Source organism: Falco peregrinus, chromosome 5, assembly GCF_023634155.1.
Source record: "Falco peregrinus isolate bFalPer1 chromosome 5, bFalPer1.pri, whole genome shotgun sequence".
Lineage (NCBI taxonomy): Eukaryota > Metazoa > Chordata > Aves > Falconiformes > Falconidae > Falco > Falco peregrinus.
The window spans coordinates 54,170,671-54,191,550 of NC_073725.1; the positions used below are offsets into that span (position 1 = coordinate 54,170,671).

Below are 20,880 nucleotides of genomic sequence, written 5' to 3' on the forward strand. Positions count from 1 at the left end.
AATCCTGCCCTTGGTATGGTAGCACATATTTCAGACTTGAAAATTTAAAAGGCATGCAAATCCTGAAGTTGGTGGCCCAGTTCTCTGCCATGTATTTCTAAAACACAAACTAGTCTAATATGTATCACTGAGATCAAGAGTTCAGCAGGGGATTTTTTAAAAAGAATTTTTGTGAGTAATGGCAATATACATAATCACATTAACTGTTTGTAGAATTATACCATAATCTTATTTATTTATTTTCAGAAGGAAGGGGGACTGATTTCTAATCTCTGTCTGTTCTTTGCCTAGGCTGCAGTGCAGTGGGTGCACGTGGAAACAGTGCATGAGAGATTATCATTCCAATCTGGAAACATGAGGTTCATGTGCTTCATGTAAGGATAAAATGGCACCATTCTTCTGTCTGACCACTGGAGCCAGATACTGAATCAGTTGGAATCTGGTCTTCTCATGTATAATATTGTAATTTATTATGGTCTGGTATCCCTAGTACTCCTGGGACAGAATATATGTGGCTTGCTACATTTTGACTGGGCTTTAGGCAACTGCCTGAATACTGGCAATTTCATAACAACCCTCACACCTTTTAAGTTTTTCCTCAGGAAATTGAGGGCAATGTTGAATATTGTTACTGGACAACTTTTTTTAACGTCTGTCTTTCTCGCTTTTCAGCAGCGTGAGCACAGCATTGCCCAAGACAAAAAAATTAAAAGTACCTGTGGTTTCTGTCTGTCACAGCCATGTTTCTCCCAGGGTAGACTCCTCCTTAGGTAGTCCTTACAGAGGTGTATCTCAGCTGACCACTTCTCTCACCCTCCTTCATAACTTTTCCAGAATTATCTTGGACTTCATTTTATTTCTTAGGTCTTATTTTTGGACTCTTCTATATTTACTGCTGGCTTAAGTAAACCAAAGGTGTTTTAAAATAACCTCCAGTCTTGTGCTGGTGGTTGATGCTGAGAATTGACTCAAGGTGTAGGGTTACTGTGTACTGCTGGGGATGTGCACCCTTCAGCAGTTGCTCTTCTTGCTCCTTCTTGATCCCAGCAGCAGGAAATGGAAATTGCTTTCCCCCTCTTTACCCTTTTCTCTTGACTGCTCTTAGCAGACAAAGCAGCCATAGCTGGTATGCACCAGCCCCTCGCCCATGGTGAGGCAGCTCTCTAGACCTGGTATTCTGGCTCTTCCACTTCTCCTGTCCAAGCAATGCGCTGAGAGTGGAGATATGGTGTGAAAGGAATAAGGCCTGATACTGGCCCATGAAGGTGGGTGGTAAAAAGTGCTGAAGCTACTGTCACCTATTTAAAGAGACCCTCTCTGCTGGGTTAATCTTTTGTATTTGTTAGAACAAATAGTAAGCAGCCAGTCCCTAGCATATTTGTAAGACATTTTAAAGAAGCTCTGAAATACCTCCACACACCTCAGAGTCTCACCGCTCAGCCTGAGCCCTGTGACAAACATACCTGCTCTTTTCCAGGTATGGAGGGAGGCTGGCAGCTTGTGTTGGAGCTGGCCGGGATACCTCTCCCAGCTTCCCGTCAGCAGGCAGTTTGCCTGCAGCCTAGCCAATGTCCATGCTGCTGCCAAATGGTTTTAGCAGCCACAGAAAACTCAACATTAGTCATCTTAAAGGTGGCCTCTTTATTTGACTTTCTGCAGCATTCCTTATGGTATTCCAGACTCACATTTCTGAACTTTGTGGTTTTGGGGTTTTTGAAGTTTAGCTTTTTATCTGTAGTACTAAGGAGACTGTGCTGCATATTAAGAAAGTGATGCTGTTATATACTGTTGCCCTGTCAGTGAGGGGAAGCCAATTTGATGTCAATGCACAGAGACATTGTTGAAAAATGGCCAGGTGGATCTTTCTTAAATAATTATTTTAAGCTATGGAATGCATCTTTCTTAAAATTAAGTATTTAAAAAGACGAGAGAAAAAAAATGTATCTAAGATTAGTACTAAAAAGTAAAATCTTCAACATGGAAGAATCTCCTGCATGTGCCTACTAGGTGAATGACGGGTAAAAAAATCTTTGATATAAACACTCAAAATAAATACAGAGGTAGGCAGGACCAAGAAAATTATGTTTGTCAGCTCAAGACTCAGATTAGCTTCTACACTAAAGTACCACCACTAAAAGACACTGATCTTTGATGAACATATCCAGCTGATTGTCAGACTACGTCTTCTGGTAGATTATTCTTGCTAACATGAATGTGTGGGTTAAAGACCCAACTGAGAAAGAAACTTACAGTTCTAACCCAATGCTTTCATCTGCAAGGCATAATCTGCATGTACCTCTCATTGTTTAGTAAAAATTGATTACTGAAATTAAATTCTTCAACAGATTTAGTCAATTCAGCTCCTATTTTCAAGAGCATTGGGTGTCCGTCTTGTTATCCATGTGGTTAATACCTTTTCCCTTTAAGGCATATTTCTAGGTTTAAAGATTATTTCAGAATTTAGAGTGAAAGCCAAACTGCCTCATTTAGGTGCCAAACTTAGAGCTGCTGGACGCTGCACATCTTCCCCAAGGATGACAAGGATGACCCACTTCATTTGACATCGAGCTCCCTGAGAGACAAGTGAAGACATACCCACGCAGGGGAGTTAGGGACCTCCTTTCCTCCATTGATTAGAAGGGACTTTTTGGAGACTCCAGAAGACAGCCCAGACTGCAAGGTATCTCCTTGTTTCACTAAGACATGCCAAACAAGTAGGATATTCTAGGATACAGTGTGTCCAGTGCTTCTCTGCTGAAAGGCACCATGTGTACTGTCCTCTGCTTATTACTGCAGGGGTTAGAAAGTGAAGCAGGAGATGGAAGAGATCTTACCAAAGCTAGTCCAAGACGTGTTGCCTCCCACATCCTAGGAGAGTGCTCTATGTACTGTCCTGAGTGATAGCACGGTTCATCATCCTCTTGATGGCCCAGTAGTTCATCTTCAGGAATAAAAGCAACAGAACATAGAAAACATGCAAGAGTGGCTCTTAATTTGCAGGAGGAAGGAAGACTGCTGGTCCAAAGTTACTTTTTGAGCATCTGTGCGTTTCACATTAGCAAATATTGAAAGTGTTTTTAAAGTAAACAGTCTAAAAAAGGTCTTCTTCCCAAAGGACCTAGGTGGCACGTTCTCAGGTTCTGCCTTCCTCTGGCTGAGATGCAGATTCAGTACTATTCAGGCTGAACACAGGTGTAGCCAAACTTTTGAACCTTCTGCAGGGGAAATAAGTAATAGATAGAGTGGACATGTCACTGTGCTTGAGTTTGGATAACAAAGAAAGCCTGGATGTGAGAGACTGGCATTTACCTCTCCAGAAAATACGCTTTCTGATACTTCTGGGAGGACTGCAGTTAAGCACTCGGGCAACTTTCAGCCTGTAGACAAATGCCTTGCAATTTTAATGCAGTGCTTAGCACTCTTAAAAATGGGCAAACTGGCCTTCATTGCCTTTGGCCCAATTTAAACAAATTTTAGGTGGATTGAACCCTACCTTACTTAAGATTTCACTGAAAATTAGACTGACATTTAGGTTTAAGGAGTGCAATTCCCAATGTCATGCCTATTTCTGTACTGTAGATTATTCTTCATTTTTGCAGAAAATGATTCAATTGAACTAATCTGACAGGGCTGACTGGATGTCCATTATAGTGCTGCATTACAATTGCTAAACAGAGTATTGGAAGGACACTAGGTACAGGCTGGTAAAGACAATACATAATTTGAATGACGGTGCTAAGGGAGTATTTCAGAGTTCAGTAAGTGGGTTTCCGAAGACACTTGGCAACTGGGAGGAGGAAAAGCAAATGGGAGCAACTGCTTACGAGACTGACATAACCTCAGCGTAACATTGAGCTACATGTTGCTCTCCTTGGACTGGGAGCAGGCTTGGCAAAGAGTCGCAATCAAGCCATCTGTATAACTGGATCAGATTTTTCACTGCAAAAATGGATCAGTTTATGGGATTGTTTTGACAGGCATGTTGGGAAATACAGAACATATAGTTTTCATAATTGTTTGCTTCTGTTTTTCCTCTTGTTCCCTTTGACATTGCCCACTGGCTTTTATTAGAGTTTAATCTCCATTTAGCTCAGCATGCAGAGCCAGCCATGCTGCCAGTGTCACTCCCTGCAGAACTCCCCCTGTTCCTTCATTTACATCTTTCCTTCTTGTTCTTTAACCAGAAGGGGAAGCTTTGAGCCTTGAATGCATAAATCATTAGGTCCAGGTCAAAAATAGACAGTCCATTATTCAAAGTGGTTGTTCTCACTCATTAGATTTGTAGTTTATCTTGGGAATTTCTTGGAAACGTGGCATCCATTTGTAGCATTGTTTGAATAATTGCAGCATGGAGCTGAGCTGGTCTTGAAATCAGCACTACTCTTTTTTTAGTGGTCTAACTGGCTATTCCTAAGGAACATCTGTTCCATAAGACCCTTGCCTCCTACTCTGTTTGCCCCCAACAGGCATTTAGCAAGGCTACTAAGTGACCAGTGAGGGAGAAGTTACCTTCACCTGGATCTGAGTACACGAAATATGCTCTAAAATCAGACAGATGTGCTCTAAAACCAGTCAGAGCCCCTTTGCTTAAAAAGTTTGAAACAAAAATTTTGGTAGTGGAATGAGGAAAGTTTTTATTATGACTAAAAGATAACACTCGGGTTACATGGTATTCACTACTACAGTTTCTCCATATCCGGTAGGAAGAAATATATCTATATATCTATATCTATCTATCTATCTATCTATCTATATAAAACCTTTAGGGACAGCCAGTAGTGCTGCTTTTTCTATTCTTAGCTCCAGAAGGGAAGCAAGTCAAATAATAACAGTCTTTTATATAACAATACTAGGCATCTGACAAAGAAAGTTGATATCATTGCCTTCATTTTATGGAGAGTGAAACTGAGGGTCAGGAAGATGTCTTGACCAGGGTAACTTGATAGGCCTCTTCCATATGAAGACATATTCTGTTCCTCATTGGTAATTCATTGAGCAAGAGATACTCTTTCACTTATATATGAAACCATTGAAGGCAGTGGGATCGTATAGGCAGATTAAAAAAATGGCTAGCAAATTCTATACATTTTGTAGCAGTGATTGAAAAGAAAATCACTTAGTGGTATTCTAAGTTGTCCCAACTTTCTGCGACCAGATTTTAGAAATGACTCTTCATAATGGATTTTTCTTGCAAATTGAGTGAGTGAAAAGTGAAATCATTAATAGACAATAGCAGAGGAAGGTTATAATCCAATGTTCTATTTTTTAAATTACCTTTGTAAGTGGATTGTTCCTTAAAATATTTCTGTTTTCAGCTCCTTCACTGAGAGGGATTTACATACTGGAAGGCACAGAATATTATTTTTCACCAGGCAAGCTAATTTTCTTGTATGCAATGTCCAGTACACTTTGTGAAAACGTTTTAACAAACAATTACATAAAGTTGGGTTCCCAAATCCACTCCTGAGGATTTAAATGGATTACACTAATTTCCAGAAGGGCTTAGGAGCTCACATTAAAGTTAAGAGATATTAATTCCTGTATTTTCATTTCAGATTAATCTCTAAATAAAATAGCTTTATAGACTAGATCTGTTTGGGGTTTTTTTTTAGACAAAATTGATGACTTTATAGGCAGCTGATTGGCTCATGATTATTTCAGCTCAGACAAGTAGATACAGATTGGATTATTTATTTTTACATGGTTAAAATGGGTAGGGAAGTTTTCATGTTGTTAAATCATGGCATCAGAGTCTTGCACTGAGCTGGGGAGCCATTTCATCTGAAAGGATAATGTAGTACTACCATATAACATTGGCTATTTTTAGCAGAGATATAAGCCATATGCTCCAGCAGGTATAACTAGTTTAGTGCAAGAGCTGTGCCCTGAAAAGTGAGATTAAACAAAAGCAGCAGTGAAATATTTTGCAGATGATACTCTGCCAGACTTTAAAACTATATATATATCTACATAAGCCCCAAAGGAAATACAGGTATTTCATTCCCCATTTATTTCTTCATTGTCATTAACCTGTCAAACAAAGTATATTCTACAAATAATATGAGATAGAGATTGGCATCTGAGTGAGACAGAGTTCTGCTTCTGGTTCAGTAGGGCCTGAATCTGTGAAATGAAAAATAATATTTAGGCTAGCACTCACTAGTGAGTGATGAGATGGCATTAGAAGATAAAGCAATGGAAGGAAGTTGGTTATACATGAATTTTCTATACTTTCTGACTCTCTTTTCCTCTTCCAAGTTGTAGAGAACTGGAGATGGAAACCTAAAAAGGACCTAAACCCAATTATTTTTAAACTGTGAGATGCATCACACTTTGTTTTAGCTACAGTTGTGGTATTTTAACACAGTTAGCTTGAAAGAAGATGCAAAAAAAGAAATCTACAGCAAGTGAAATGAGAGCAAAGGTAGGAAACCCAGTGACCACTGTCTCAGGATCTCAGCTGGCAACAGCTATGTCATCTGGAAAAAAGGTGCTGTGCCATCCCACAGTTTCTTCTTCTAACACCAAGATCTGGATCAAAGCTAATCAAAAACCTTCAGGGCAATCAAAAAATGTAGTGATAAAATAAAGAAGGACTGTTAAAGACACTGCAGGAGCCATTAATTTTCTTTGGCATAAGCAGGGTTAGCCAGCCTCAAGAAAATTTGCAAAGCCTATATAGCACCCATGGGTAGGCATTTTTCTGCTGATGTTTTTTCTAGTACATGCTTTGTATCTTTGAGGCCTATGTAGGCTGTGATTTCTCTTTTAAGGGTTCACTGTTACTGGTGTGCTGCAATGTGTTATCACAGGCTCCTGAAACAGAATGTATATGGGTTGGGTCTGTGTTGTAGCATGGGAACCGAGGGGCCATAGCCCAGTGACTCGCTGTGTGCCGTGCTGCTCTGAGCGCCAGCAAAGCCCATCACAAAGAGACTTCCCTCTCTCCTCCCCCACTATAGGGAACCAAAATGAATGTCTTGGCAGTTCAGACAAAGCAGTGTGAACCTTACCCCCACCCTTAGCTTCCCTCCAAGTCTTTGGCCTTGATAAAATAGTTTCATTGTCAAGATTGTCTGAAGACAATTCATCCTATGATTACAATTTCTGCGTGGAGTATCTCACTATTTGTTCCTTATCTGAACAACTAATTTTTGTCTGTCTTTCCTGGTTTACATAACACTTTAAATTAATTCCATAGTTGTTGAACCCTCACAATCAATAGATGAATCATATTCATAAGAAAAAGCCCACTCCATAATACAGAAACTTCCCATACAGGACTGAACCCAGCAAGCTGAAAACCAGGCATACTACATGAAAGCTCACAAAGAGCTGTTCCACAAGTACTGTGTGCTTGCAATGGGGACACGTGGGAGGACCACGGGCAGGAGGATAGGTGGTGTTTGCAAGTTGTCTTCTGGCAACAGTCCCTGTGTAAACCTGAAATCAGATGGGTGATGTCAGTGTATGGTGCTGTTGCAAGGCAAGCTACTTTGCTTGACACTGTGCTGGTGGGAGCAGTGTATTCTCTCTGCGTAAACAAAGCTAAAGGCAATCACTGAACAAACCGTACAACACTAAACTAAAGAAAAGCAGAAACAAGGTATGGAGAATGCAAGCTTTTGAATATTCAGCTCCCCTAAAATACACGCATCACAAAACTGCAATGAACAGTAACAGTACGTAACAATGTTACAAAACTGGAAAAAGTGCTTTGGAGAATATCATGATATAAACTAATCATTCTTCATTTAAAACCTCAAATGTGGCAGTGGGATCAATAATAGCACAGGTACCAGAGTACCGGTGCTGCAGCTTTCCTGTGCTGTTATGAATGATCATTTCTTGGTCTAACTGCATCTGAGTTTGTGAATAGCTTGGTATTGGATGAGAGTTACTAAGACTACTCCTGGATGCTCAGGACTGTAAGAGAATGGTCTTCCAGCACCATTTTCTTTCCCATTTTCTCACCAGCACTCTTGCTGGGGTTTAGCATTTGAATGCTCTGATTATGCCCCATTACTGTTGTTGCATTGACTTGTAGCAGCATACCTTGTTTTTGAAGCTGAGGAATGCTTTTTCAGAGGAGGAGGAGTAAGCAGAGAGTAGGAGGTTGAGCTTTTACAAATGAGACTCCATTGGACACCAATGTATGCAGCAGCCTTTGCCTGCACTGCTGCGTAGACTTGCTATTACACTAAAAGCCCACTTGCTGACACCAATCATTTCCATAAAATTTAAGCCAACATCTTTGGGAGAAAAGATTTAATTAACACATAAGCCCCTGAGTCACTATGACAATCTGCTTTCATAGCAATAGGAATAATCACATTTCTGCCCGTTGTCAGTCCTTGAAATATAGGGGTTTTATGAATAATCTATAGTGCATTTTTTTTCCTTACAGAAACAATCAAATTCTTTTGTTACTTTCACACAAGAATATTTCTGTCAGACATCTAGAAAAACTCCAAATTTATCTGGTGCCTTGAGGGGCTACCTCTGCTTGTGTGACAGGAGGTCTCTTGAGCATTTTGGGTTAGTGGCATGAAGGAAGGCTGAGCAATTCCATCCTAACCGAGATCCACATGAGACATCCCATTATTTAAATAGAGGTGCCCATAGGGCAGTGTATGCAGAAAGCAGCGCGATAAATAAATAAATAAATAAACAAACAGTGCTCATTGCAGACAATAAATAAAATTGCAGCAATGATTACCGTGATATAAAATTAGATTTAAAAACTTTCACTGTGAAGCAGAAGTAATAACCTAGGTACAGAGCTTTGAAAAAAAAAAAATCTTTTTTCCCCTTAATCCAGTTGAAAAGATCATGTCTAATAGTACATAAATTTTTTGACACCTCCTTCTCCTACTTGTTATAAATCTTTGAAGGAAAAAGTACAGAACCTTTTTTCCCCAGGGTTAATCTCATCAAAGTTGTTTCTGATTTGCCATGGCATAAGTTAGATAAGTATCAAGCTTGTAAGGTTTAATTTTATGATCTTTGGGGCTTTAACAATGTTGAGGATTATTTAGAGAGAGAATGTTCTGTTGTTCTCACTGGACACTGTTATATTGTTTCCTTATATTTTTGCTTAATACTTTTGTGTTTGGTTCCACAGTACCAAAGAACAACTAAACAAAGTATAATCTGTTTATTAGGGACAGAATGTTCTTAATGCATCTTGAGAGTCGTAACAGCTCTAATAACCTGAAATTCTTGCAAATACTAATTTTGCATGTAGGTAAGCGCTTTAAAAAATGATAGTGGTTGTCTTCTGTTAGCCTTGATTGCAACCTGTTTTCTAAATTAAAAAATGTAAATGTGGCATTGGCAAAGGTTAAAAAGATTTAAAGCAGGTTCTGTCAGCAGACCATGCACACACCAAACTAAATTCTATGTATCTAATCAGTGTCCTCTGGACTATGTGCCTTGCTCCATTGTTTACTTTCGAATCCATAATAATTTTGTATCCCTTTACTGGGTGAAGATTCATTTTAAAAACTAATGAATTTAAAAGTACGCTTTTCCCTTGTCCATTTGATGCCGAGCCTGCAATTTGACTTTCATTGTTTGTTTCTCCTCCTTGTCTTGTCAATCCTTTTCTCTCTTTCTGTCCTTTTACTTTATTACATTTTTTATTGAGGACTGAGATGAACTGGTTGCTGCATCATGGGCCCATTACACTTCCTAACAATTCCATTTACACCTTATTGTTTGTCTTATTGCTGGAAAATTCAGGTGATTCATCATGCCTGGAGAAGCACCTGATCCCAATTCCCTTGATATCACGATCACTATGTGACAGGAATACAGTTAGTGGTGGCTTTCAGACTCTAAGAGGCCAAGGTGATAACTCTTTTGGGACTTTTAGCCTCTCAAGTATTGATGAGTTCCATTTTCGTAATGTTCTGTTTTCTTGCTCCCTTTCAACAGCCCCCTGAGTGTGGAAAAGGGCTTGGAGTTAATAAAGGAAGTGGCAGATCTCCTGAAGCTGCAGATGAGTGTCTTCGATGATGTCAAGTACGTACCTGGAATTTGCCGCTTTTTATTTTATGGGATATCTCATGGGTTTTGAGTAGTTTGTCTTACAAGGAAATATCTAATTTTTAATGCCAAAATTAACGAGAGTGTGCAAGGCAAAGAATATAGTGATGATCTATATAATGTCCCATACACACAGGAATAAATTATTTTGAGAAAAAAAAGATGATGACTGAAATTTTCCTACCCTTCAGTAGGGAAAAATAGTTTGCTTAAAGTGCTGTAAAAATATTACCAACCTTATTTAGCAGTTTCTAGGTAAGGAAAGTCTTGTGAAGGGTCATTACACCCAGCATTGCTGAAACGGAAAATGATGTCAGAGATGAATAAGAACTTGGGTCCCTGGCATTGAGTCTGGCACGTGGTACACTGGGTCGTGCTGTTTGGTCAGCTACTCATTTAACAAGTCACAGGGAGTTCAGCTATGATGAGGTACTGTTTTTCTTCATATGATTCATACTGATGAATGCTCTTCATATTCATCTCCTGAACTAGGAGGTTACGTACGATTTGCCATATCTGGTAAAAAAAATTAAGTTGGGGATTTTCTGAAATTATTTTGGTAGGAAAATTTACTTCACAAAACTTAATTCTTCCTTTATAAAACAGAAAATAAAAATAGTTTGATAGAAAAGTAGTGGAAAAAAAGGGTCAACTGTGGGAGGGTTTTGACAGTTTGCTGTAAAGAAGTCACATCTTGGCACACAGAAAATAGCTGAAGTCTGGGTAGCATCCAGTTCCTGCCTATGTTTCAGAGGGTTTGGGGCTGGTTATTTTGGCCCATGAGTCAGGTTACTGAAGTGCAGCATCTTTCTCTGCCTTGCCTGTGCTGCCGTCAGCTTTTCTTTAACCTTCAGTTCTAGTGAATGCAATTCATCATTTAATACTGTGTTTTAAGCTGTAGTCTGAAAATGTTCCATCTTTAGTGGAAGTATTTATTATTATTTAGAATAAAAAAATCTACCCCTTCCATTACTGTATGTGTAGGGAGAAACAGACTACTGGTGAGAAAATCTTTTTTGGGAAACTGACAGATACCAGTCATATTGGCTTTAGTTTTTTTTAAAATGAAAATATTCCTATATTTTGTTTACTAGAAAATTCTTTGTATTGATGAATGTCTTTTTGGTTGTATTTTACGAAATGCATTTTTTATGAAAACTTGAGTTTTGAAATTTTAAGAAATTTACAATATTACATGGTCTTCCTTGTAAAAAGAATTTGCATCCTTGATTTTGAATACTAGCAGATAAAGTCTGCTGCACACTTAAAGCAGTAATCCCATGGAACAATTTCTCTGCTGGAATCAGCAGGTTGTGCTTCATTAACTGCGTTCATTTACAGTACAAGAGCACTTTCACCTACCTTTCTAATAGTTAGCATAAAGCCTTTTGGTTACTTCTTACCATTTGATAAAACACAACAACGTTGCAATTGGCAGGCTGTAGATTCATTCTGTAATGAAAAGTATCCCTCCAGTGATAAAGCTAACTATGAACAACCTTTTTTTTTAATGTGTGACTTTAGGGAGGCTGGTTATTTTGCATCTATTAATATGCAGTCATATGGCTGTACTGAAAGTACTCATGTGGTCAGTACTTTAAAAGTGTGTTATGAGTTATAGTAACTCCAAACAGGATTGAACATTGTCTAATACAACATTTTTATCAGTCTTTGCCTTTTAAAAAGATGTATAGATCTGTGAAAGGTTAGCCCAAATCTCAAGTTAGTGAAGAATTCATCCAGAATAAATTTTCTTTATTCAAGAAAATGAGATTCTTTCAATCACATTAAACCCATGAAATGCTAAAGAAAGGTGGAGCTGGCCGGTAGATACACCAGTAGTAGAAGCTTTAGAAAGAGGCCTCACCAAGCAAAGAATTAATGGTTTTTACGTTTGTTCTTTTGTCATCACTGCACAATTATCAGCAGAAAGCTATATGAGTTTGAAGGCTCTGGTTAGCTTCTGAATGGCCTCATGGAGAAGAGGTTCAGGAAAAACTTGATGTAATGGTTATTCCTAATCCACTGTTGACATATCAGTGTGAGAGTGAGGCCTCTCAGGAAATATGCTTTTTTACTTGGCCTAAGGCATCTTGGGTAATTGAGATCATTTCACTGGCAACTAAAAGTTGTCTTTTTTCTTAAGAATTCAGGTGGTGTTTTTTTAAAAAAGGGGGAAATTAGATAGAAAAAACTACTCATAAACTGGAGCCCAAGGATTTATAAAAGGTGTGGGAATATGACACCCTATTCTACTTCGAACTCTGACCTGAGAATTAGCTTGGTGTAAAATTCTCAATTCTCTCTTTTCCCTCCAAGAATTCTGAGTGGTAAGAAAGTAACAGTGTAGGCCTAAGGGTTTTTTTTTTATTATTTTTTGCAAAGATTTCAGAGTAAAGGAATGTTAATGAGACTCACTGGGTTAATTTCACAGTATAGACAAAACCATTGCATTAAATAGGAACAGTGTAAAAACAGAGGAGAGAGGGTGAGTGGTGTGTTCTCCTAAAATTCATAAATTCTCAGTTAAGAGTTTCTTGTCGTTTTCTCTGAAAAAATAATTTTAAAGGGACTGCTTCACAAATACATTGCTACCTTTAGTTAGTTTTGTCTACAAATATATTTTGTTCTTCCCTATATTTTTAGTGTTTTTCTTGTACTTTGCCGTTGTGTAAGTGAGCAATTGCTTTTGCTATGGATTCCTACCAATTCGTGACTCCCCTGTTAGTTCTTGATTAGGTGATGCATGGTAGTAATCAGTTTATCTTCTCTCTTTCACAACCCTGCCAACTTTAACAGATAGCCTGCAATTCACAGTGTAGCCTCAGGCTTGGCTCCCAGAGCTTCAGTCCACTTCTACAGTTGGTTTGTTGTCAAGTTTGCATTGACATAAACTTTGCTCACCCTGTGAAGCAGATGAGTGGGAATAGATTTTGGGAATTCGTAATTAGAAATATTTCAACACTGAAGAAAAGATCCAACATGTTAGCTGTCACTTTTGGATACACCCTGAATCTTTATGGAAGTAATAGTTATGCTTAATATGTTTTGTTAATGGTTATGTATCTGTCAAATAAATTCCATTATTTCTTATTACATCATTAGAGACCATTAAAAGGATATTAGCATGCTGATGTAATTATGCAAGCAGACGTAAAATGACTATAGTTATGATTTTATAATCTAATTATGGGTGTCCAATGCCCCTGGTGATTGATTATTGGACTGTTATCATGGATTGAAGTCAGATGTGTGGTAGTGTTAGGAGTGTTTGTATTTATTTTTAAAGAAATAATTTTACCACTCTGCAATCTGCAACATTGGCCGCCTTCATGTAATTACAGTTCTTCACACATTATAGAGTAAAATTGCAAACACAAGATGTTATTAAGAAACATCCAAATATAATAAAAATATGAAAATCTGTAAACTCAGCAGTAACGTCAGTGGAAAGGAGACTCAGAATCCATGGTCAAAACCATTGATTAGAAGATAAATGAGTTATTTGTTTTCTGATGAGAATACAAATGATTTCTGAATTTTTAATGTTCTCATACTTGGGGTATTTACTAAGAACCTTGTTAAGGGAACTTCTCAGGTCTACGCTTAGCTAAATACCTTTGTATGGAAAGAAAACAGATTATTCTGTTTTCATAGCATTTCAGACTGCATATCCTACCGTTCTCAGCCTCCAGTTAAGAGTGAGATTTTCAGCTGAATATTAGATTCTCTGATGGATGCTGCACTAGTGCTGATTTTTTCTCTTCCTTCTTATTTCTTGTGTCTAATTTTTCAATGGAAAATGTGTAGCAGAGCACTCTATATTCATGCTATAAAATAACATTAATCTCTGTCTGCTGCTCTTGTTTTGAAGTGTAACAATAATTTCCTATATAAGCATATAATATATACATATATATATATATAACATTGGGGATGAACAGGATACTCATGCTAAATTTCAAATGCTAATATGAATAGATTTTTTCCAGTTGAAAAAACTGATTCTGGTTGTCTAATATAATGTCCCTCATTGCAAAGCCATAAAATTGAACCAGTATTCCCCTATCATGTATGGTTGCTTGCATCTATATGTTATGTCTAAAGCTAAGTTAAAAGACAAAATCACTGATCTTTCAGAGCCTGAATCTCAAACTTCCAGGCCTCAGGTTGGTTGTTCAGCTTTCACCTGACTGCTCTCCCTACCCACGCTGAGACTAGAGGTGAATTCAGTGTTTTACTTGAATAGTTTATTATACGAAAACCTGAAAATTCAGGATAACTGAAGGTATGTATGGAAATTGTATGGAGGCTGCAGCTGAAAAATGCCTTTCCAAATTTGTAGTAGCCCAGCAGTTGGTTTGACATTTTGAAAATAAAATGCTATAATTTTTAAATTCAAAGTAATAACTTTTTTAAAAATTTAACCAAATTTGACTTATAAGGAAAATGCTTTTATTTTGGTGATAATTATAAACAAAAAATATTTTGGACTAAACTCAAGCCATTATTTTTTTTAATTTGTTCAGCTGACCAAAAATATCAATCTTTCAATAAAGGTTAATTAGCATATAATCTTGAAATATTTGATCATATCTATGTATTTTTCTGCATCCCTCTGTCTTATTCCATATGCAGGAAATAAAATGCTCAGTTAATAAGCAGGTCTTCAATGTTTCATTTTATTTTCGTTGTTCAGTGTGTGGCTGCAGGTTTTATTTACTGCACATTATTCAAACCCTGTTTTGAGGTCAGAAACCCCATCTCCTCTTATTTTGGTTTGGGTTTTTGTTTTTTTTTTTCCCTGTGTTGCTCTTCACTGCACTATCAATATGCTTGACAAACTCACATGAGATGTGGCATATTATTAGGATCATACAGAGCTGGAGGTATGCATGAAGAGATTAATGTCAAAGCATTTGCTAGTATGAGGTGTCCAGTCTGATGTCACAGAGTATAGCTTATTCAGCTTCTTCTGTGAAGAACTTCACTTATTGAGACAGATCTTACTGGCTTCAATTACCATTCTGAGTGTTCAACAGTCCCAGAAGTCAGCTCTCAGTGCTACTGGGGGGAAAAAAAAAAAGAAAAGAAAAGAAAAAGAAAAAGCAAAAAAATTGCCTGAAATGACTTGGCTTCAATCGAGCTGAGTGAATCTGAATCCAAGGCAGAACTGGATGGTACCCGCAGAATTCAAAGTAATGGTAGGACCTTTACATCTTTATAGGTCCATACCTTATTTGCAAGATACTTCCTGAAGTCTAATAAAAATTCAGGCCCCTGAAAATATTAGTCTTCTCTATTACTTGACCATCATTCATCCTTGGATGTCAGGGATCCTACTGAAAAAATATTTTGAAAAGAAAAACTGCATATCTAGATACAAAGTAAGTCAAGATTGATTTTTCCTACTATACTGTAGTATGTCCTTAGTGTCAACTATGGTATTTTACATATTTTTGTGTAAAGACTGGTCTAACAAAAGCTTGAATTTGGAAGGCTTATCATAAGGACAGCTACAAGGTTACATTCTTACTCTACTTCAAATCTCTGTTTTCAAGCAGTGGGATTAGAGACACTTTCCACCTCCTTTTCAAAGAAAAGGCCGTACACAACAAAGCTATACCTGCAATTATTCTTGTTTTTAGGAAAGGCTGAAACGGTTGGGCTGGAATAAATACAATTTGAAAAGCCAGCCAACCATCCCAGTGAAAAGAACGTGAAGTGAAGAAGATGTCTGAAAATCAAACCAAAGTGGTGAAAGTTTGGAAAAGCTTTAAATGCGTTCAAATCGGAAGTGTCGGGCAGGCACACTGATGAGCGGGGCTCACAGCCTCACCTATTATGAACACGTGCATTGACTGCAGTGTCCTCATCATGCTGTATAGGTTTTATTCATTGTTTGTCATGTTATTTTTCTAACACCTGAAAAACTCAATCAGCCAGTTAATCATTCAGTCATCCAGAACCTAAACACTCGAACAGTACTTGGTATTTTCACTTCATCATGCTGATGGATTATGACATGTGGTATATGTATGCTCTAAATGTGAACATCTCAGGAAATTATCGGTAGCTTGAGAGACAGGATAGTGTGAGGGAGGATTATTTAACCACTGAGCAGTAGTGGGACAGGTAGCACAGTGTCTTGTCAGGTTTGTATCTGCAAACTTCCTTCTACTGTACAGATTCTCCATGATTCCTTTCTCCTTGATTCGGTGTAATTAATCTTCTCTTGCATTGTATGTTAAACATCTGTGGACTGATATTCTTGCAAAGTTTTTTCTAGGCTGGCAGATTCCAGATTCAGCCATCTATGCCATTTAGATTTACTAAGATAAATATTTTAATATTGTGCTTATGAAAAAACATATAGTCCTCCTCCTCTCCTTAAGGTGCTGTAGTATAAACTAGCAATAGATCGATTTTTTTATTTCCATTCCATTTATTGTCCAGAAATTAAGCAACATTTTTATCCCAGTCTGAACTGTGATGTGCTTCATCTCAAAAGATACGCCTTTCAGAAAAGTTGAGCAATATTTGTCATCTGTTCTTTGATTTTAAATAGCAAACCAACAGGCTAAGGCTATTTGGCATAATCTTGTTTAAAATGTTATAAAAGCATAACTCAGAAATAATGGAACCACTTTTATTCAAACTTGACTTCTTCCACAGATTTAATGAGTCTGGAAAACAAATTGTCTGAAAAATGTACTGCTGTAACTCATCGCATGCAGGCTTTTATAAGAAATTACACTGTGTTTTCTGGTACATAATGTCTTATTTGACAACTAATTTATAATATAAATATACATCATTTTTTTAAAGGAATGAGGATAAGGAAAACAAAAATAAGGTGGAAGTTTCAACCATGAATTTCTTTACTTAAAAATGAGTGATTTCTCAACCTTAGCATTACATTAGTCTTGTGGCTTTTTCCCCTGAGGTACAATATATTTTGTGTGCTTTTCTTTAATAAATGTGCATATAACCAAGATCATTTTGCCTTCTCCACTGTAACTTTCCTGCTGGAAAAATATAAAAATACATTAAAATAACAAGAAGGATTTTAGCCTGCAGCATTTTATGAATTCTAGGTGACAAAACAGAAAGACCATAAAAATCTAGGGAGAGTCTTATAAATAAAAATGTACAAAGTTTGGCTTTCCATTACAATATTTCATCTCATTAAATCAGAGGATTTGTACCTTTGTAATCAAAAGCAGAATGAAATCCAGTGTTATAGATACATCTCCATGTACTCACAGGTCCCTGCTCAAGAGGTTTATACAGATGTGTGGGCTTCTGAAGTTTATCTATCTTTTTTTAAACTTCATATTTCTCTACTACTCATCCCTCTATATGACTAAGAATGCCATCATATTCCTTTTTAAATAAAATTAAATTTTATAACATTATAAGGTAGGCAGGCTATACTTTGTTTCAAGGAAGTTCTGAATATGTGCCATTGCATTTAATTTATATAAGATTGTACATATTATTAACAGGTAATCATTTCCATTCTACAGATGGGTAAATTGAAACTCAAGATGGTTTGCTTGATTTTCCCTAAGATGGTACAGAATTTGGTGACAGATATGAGAATAGAAACAGAGAACTCTGATTACTAGTCTTGAACTAAAGCTTGGTCCACAAATAGAGTAACTAGTGTTAGAAACAGAAAAAGATTATCACATAGAGATTTGTTTAAAAGAATAGTCCCTTATAGGAGTATATCTTACATCTATGTCTTGATGCTCCTGCCCTTGGCTACCTGGTTCTCCTACATACACAAACACACACTTTTTTTTCTCACTTTTTGTCACCTGGATGGATGGGTGGATTCAAGGAACATTACAGACCTGCTGGCCTGGCTGAAAAAGTTAAATAATTATTCTGCACATACTTTTTTACACTCTAGCCAGTAAATACTGCATGTCCAGGCGTATGAGCTGCACCACAGCCTGCCTATGGAAGGGTTTGTATTTCCTTAGGAGCCATAAAGGCAGTCAGAGTAAATTTGCATCTGTAGGTGGGACTGAAAGAGCTCAATGAATTCCACTTGTAGTGACTCCTTTGCAAAGCAAATGCCTCTGCTTCACAGCTGGCAGGGGAAGCTCCAGAACAAATCTTCTGGTTGGTCTCCTGAGAACTAAAGGACAAGGCAACAAGTTCTTAAGAGTGAAAACAGGAGGGCTCTGGCTGTAGCACTCAGAGATTTGCAGCTTTTTTAATTGAGGCTGCAGCAAAGTCTGGGTTTTTTTGGTATTTGGTTGTGCTGCCTAATCTTCATCAAAGAAATCTGTGACCTATCTGGCTCCTATCAAAGGTGTGAGTACTCTGAACCTTTACCTCTGCAAAAGCCCTAACACATGAGTCATGCTCTTCATTAATTATTAAATGATTTGTGCAAATTGAGCATAAGGTGGCTATCATCCCAGTAGACTAATTTTACATGGGATTTCAACAGACTCCATTAACAACACAGGTGTGCAGGGGGTAAATAGACCTGAAGTCAGTAAAATGCATTGAATGCTTACTGGCTAAAATTAAAACTGTCTGTTCTTTATGTACCAAGCAGACTACTACAAGGTATAAAGAACAGAAATGTAAATAGAATACAATTATATATTTTTAATGACATAACTTTTTTATCCTTTACCTTAATCTTTGAGGAGTGAAAGAAAAATCACTGTACATTTAAGCAGAATTTTGAGACCATTTTCCCACTCTCTCAGTGTCCAAGCACTCTTTTGCTGTAAAAAATTATAGCACTTGTAGGGTTTGTTCTTTTAAATACTGTAATTAAGAACCTTATTTTCATGGCAGACAAAGCTGGCAGCTTTCATGTACTCAGCATGGTGAAAATGTCAAGCTTCATGGTTTGTGACAGATTAATAGAAAAATTATTTTAAAACTCTGCAAATTATTCATAGATATTGAGTAATCATCAGAAGTTGCATTTCGTGAAGAATAAAAATAGGACAAACTGAGTGTAGCATCATTCTCTAAATTGAGCGTTGTCTCTTTTTAAAATCATTTAAATTGTAGGCTTAGCAAAATAATCTTTACCTGAGATGAAGCGAGTTGTAAAATCTTTAAAATACTCTTTCATCGTCTTTTGCACGGTAAATTAGTATCAGTGTACTTAGCAAAATTTTGATGCATATAGATTAAATGATTAATACAAAATTAATGACTAATGTAAAATAATTAAAAGTCCATCATTTAGTATATTGGGTGGTACCAGAGACCCACCAAACATGGACTGCTGTTGTTGGAAAGCTTCTCTTTTTGCACCAGTCCTCCCTTTTCTGTGACTTGGCTCTTGAAATTCTTTCTAACGACAGTAGTGTGTCAGTCAGAATACATTTCATTATTTGCACACCTTGTCGTGCCCTTTTCTTTCCCCCTGAAATGGTGTTCCGTGTAGTCACTCTGCAGCCCTGATGGTTTCAGGGAGAGAGAAGAGGGCGGTACAAGGTGGCCAAATAATGACCTGATTTATGAAGACTGTAGATGTAGCTTGCAGAGGTTAGTCTGAGCTGCAACCATCAAATCCAGACCTAACTTTTGTTTCCATGTAGTTACATTTGCAAGATGTGATTGCTCTGAAACTGTCAATCTCTCTAATCTTTGTGGTCTATCTGTTACACCTCACCCAGCTGCATGGTGTAAACCACTCTAATGAAATGCAAGTGGTGATAGAAAATCAACCACTAACTGGTGAGCACTGCAATTAACGTCCTTCCCTTAGCAGGGATTTTGCTTTTTCATCTTTATTACTTGGTCATTGTCAGACATAAGGTGTGATGTTAATACAACCAATGTTTGACTTTCTCCGTGCTAGCTCTGTGTTCAGTACAGGACCACATTTCCATAGAGAGTGTTGCAAACAGACAGTTCCTGCTTAGTGTATATAAAGGATATACATATAAATAGATAATGTATTTTTGGCTGTATTGCAGCATGTTGTGGAACGCTGTGTGTCCTTCTGCAGTTTAAGAAGCATGTTAAGGATTTCCAGAGAAGGGCTCAAGAAGCTCAGTTTACTAAAACTGGGAAAGATTTTTAAATTGATCACTGGCTTTAAGTACATACGTGTCAATAGTAATGTGAGAATATATTCAGCTGTACATTGACATTTGTTTTGTTCAGGTGCAAAACAAAGAAAGTCTTTGCAGAGAAAAGAAGTTAGAGAGTAAAATGTGTGCCTTTTTTGTATTAAGTTTGGGAGATAATCAGTATTCTCTACTCACCAGTTCAGGGAAGTTATTTTATAGTAGGTCAGCACAATACATCCTTCTCAGATTTCCTGACTCTTTGAACTTTAGTCAGGTACCTGCTTTTGTAATATAAACAGAGTATGATGCAATGCTTCACAAAATAAATTTTGGTCAAAATTTCTGGTTAAAAATGTTGGTGAAACTTGAACCAAGTGGTCAATGGATTTATACCTGGTCTGAGTAACAGAAGGAGAGCAAAACAGCCAGTGTACACTTCTTAATCCCTTTATGTTATAGGACAATGACCAGCTGCAATTTTCTGCCTTTGCTTTGCTCTGTAAATCACATCATATAAACATACTGTATTACAAAAATGCCTCTTTTCATCATGTGCTTTTCCTTATTAATTTGATTTGACATAAGTATGTTTATATAGCTATGTATATAATAGATAACCCATTTACAGCAGTATGAGCATTTTATTTTTTCCAAAATTGAGGTGAAAAGACTTCAATGCAATATAAACAATGGGCATAAGCTTCAAATTCCTAAACACAGTAAGCACAGAAATGTGTACACATTGCAAGTCATTAGTTCAAGCCCA

At 37.3% G+C, this 20,880-nt stretch overlaps 1 protein-coding gene across 1 annotated transcript in view; it reads left to right on the top strand.

The window, feature by feature from the left end:
* PTPRN2 (protein tyrosine phosphatase receptor type N2) overlaps positions 1–20,880 on the top strand; it is a 663,741-nt gene that overhangs the window by 275,874 nt on the left and 366,987 nt on the right. The window contains exon 10 of the mRNA XM_055804928.1: positions 9,940–10,026. Within this exon, the coding sequence (XP_055660903.1) occupies positions 9,940–10,026 (87 nt within the window). The remainder of the gene's footprint in view (positions 1–9,939; positions 10,027–20,880) is intronic.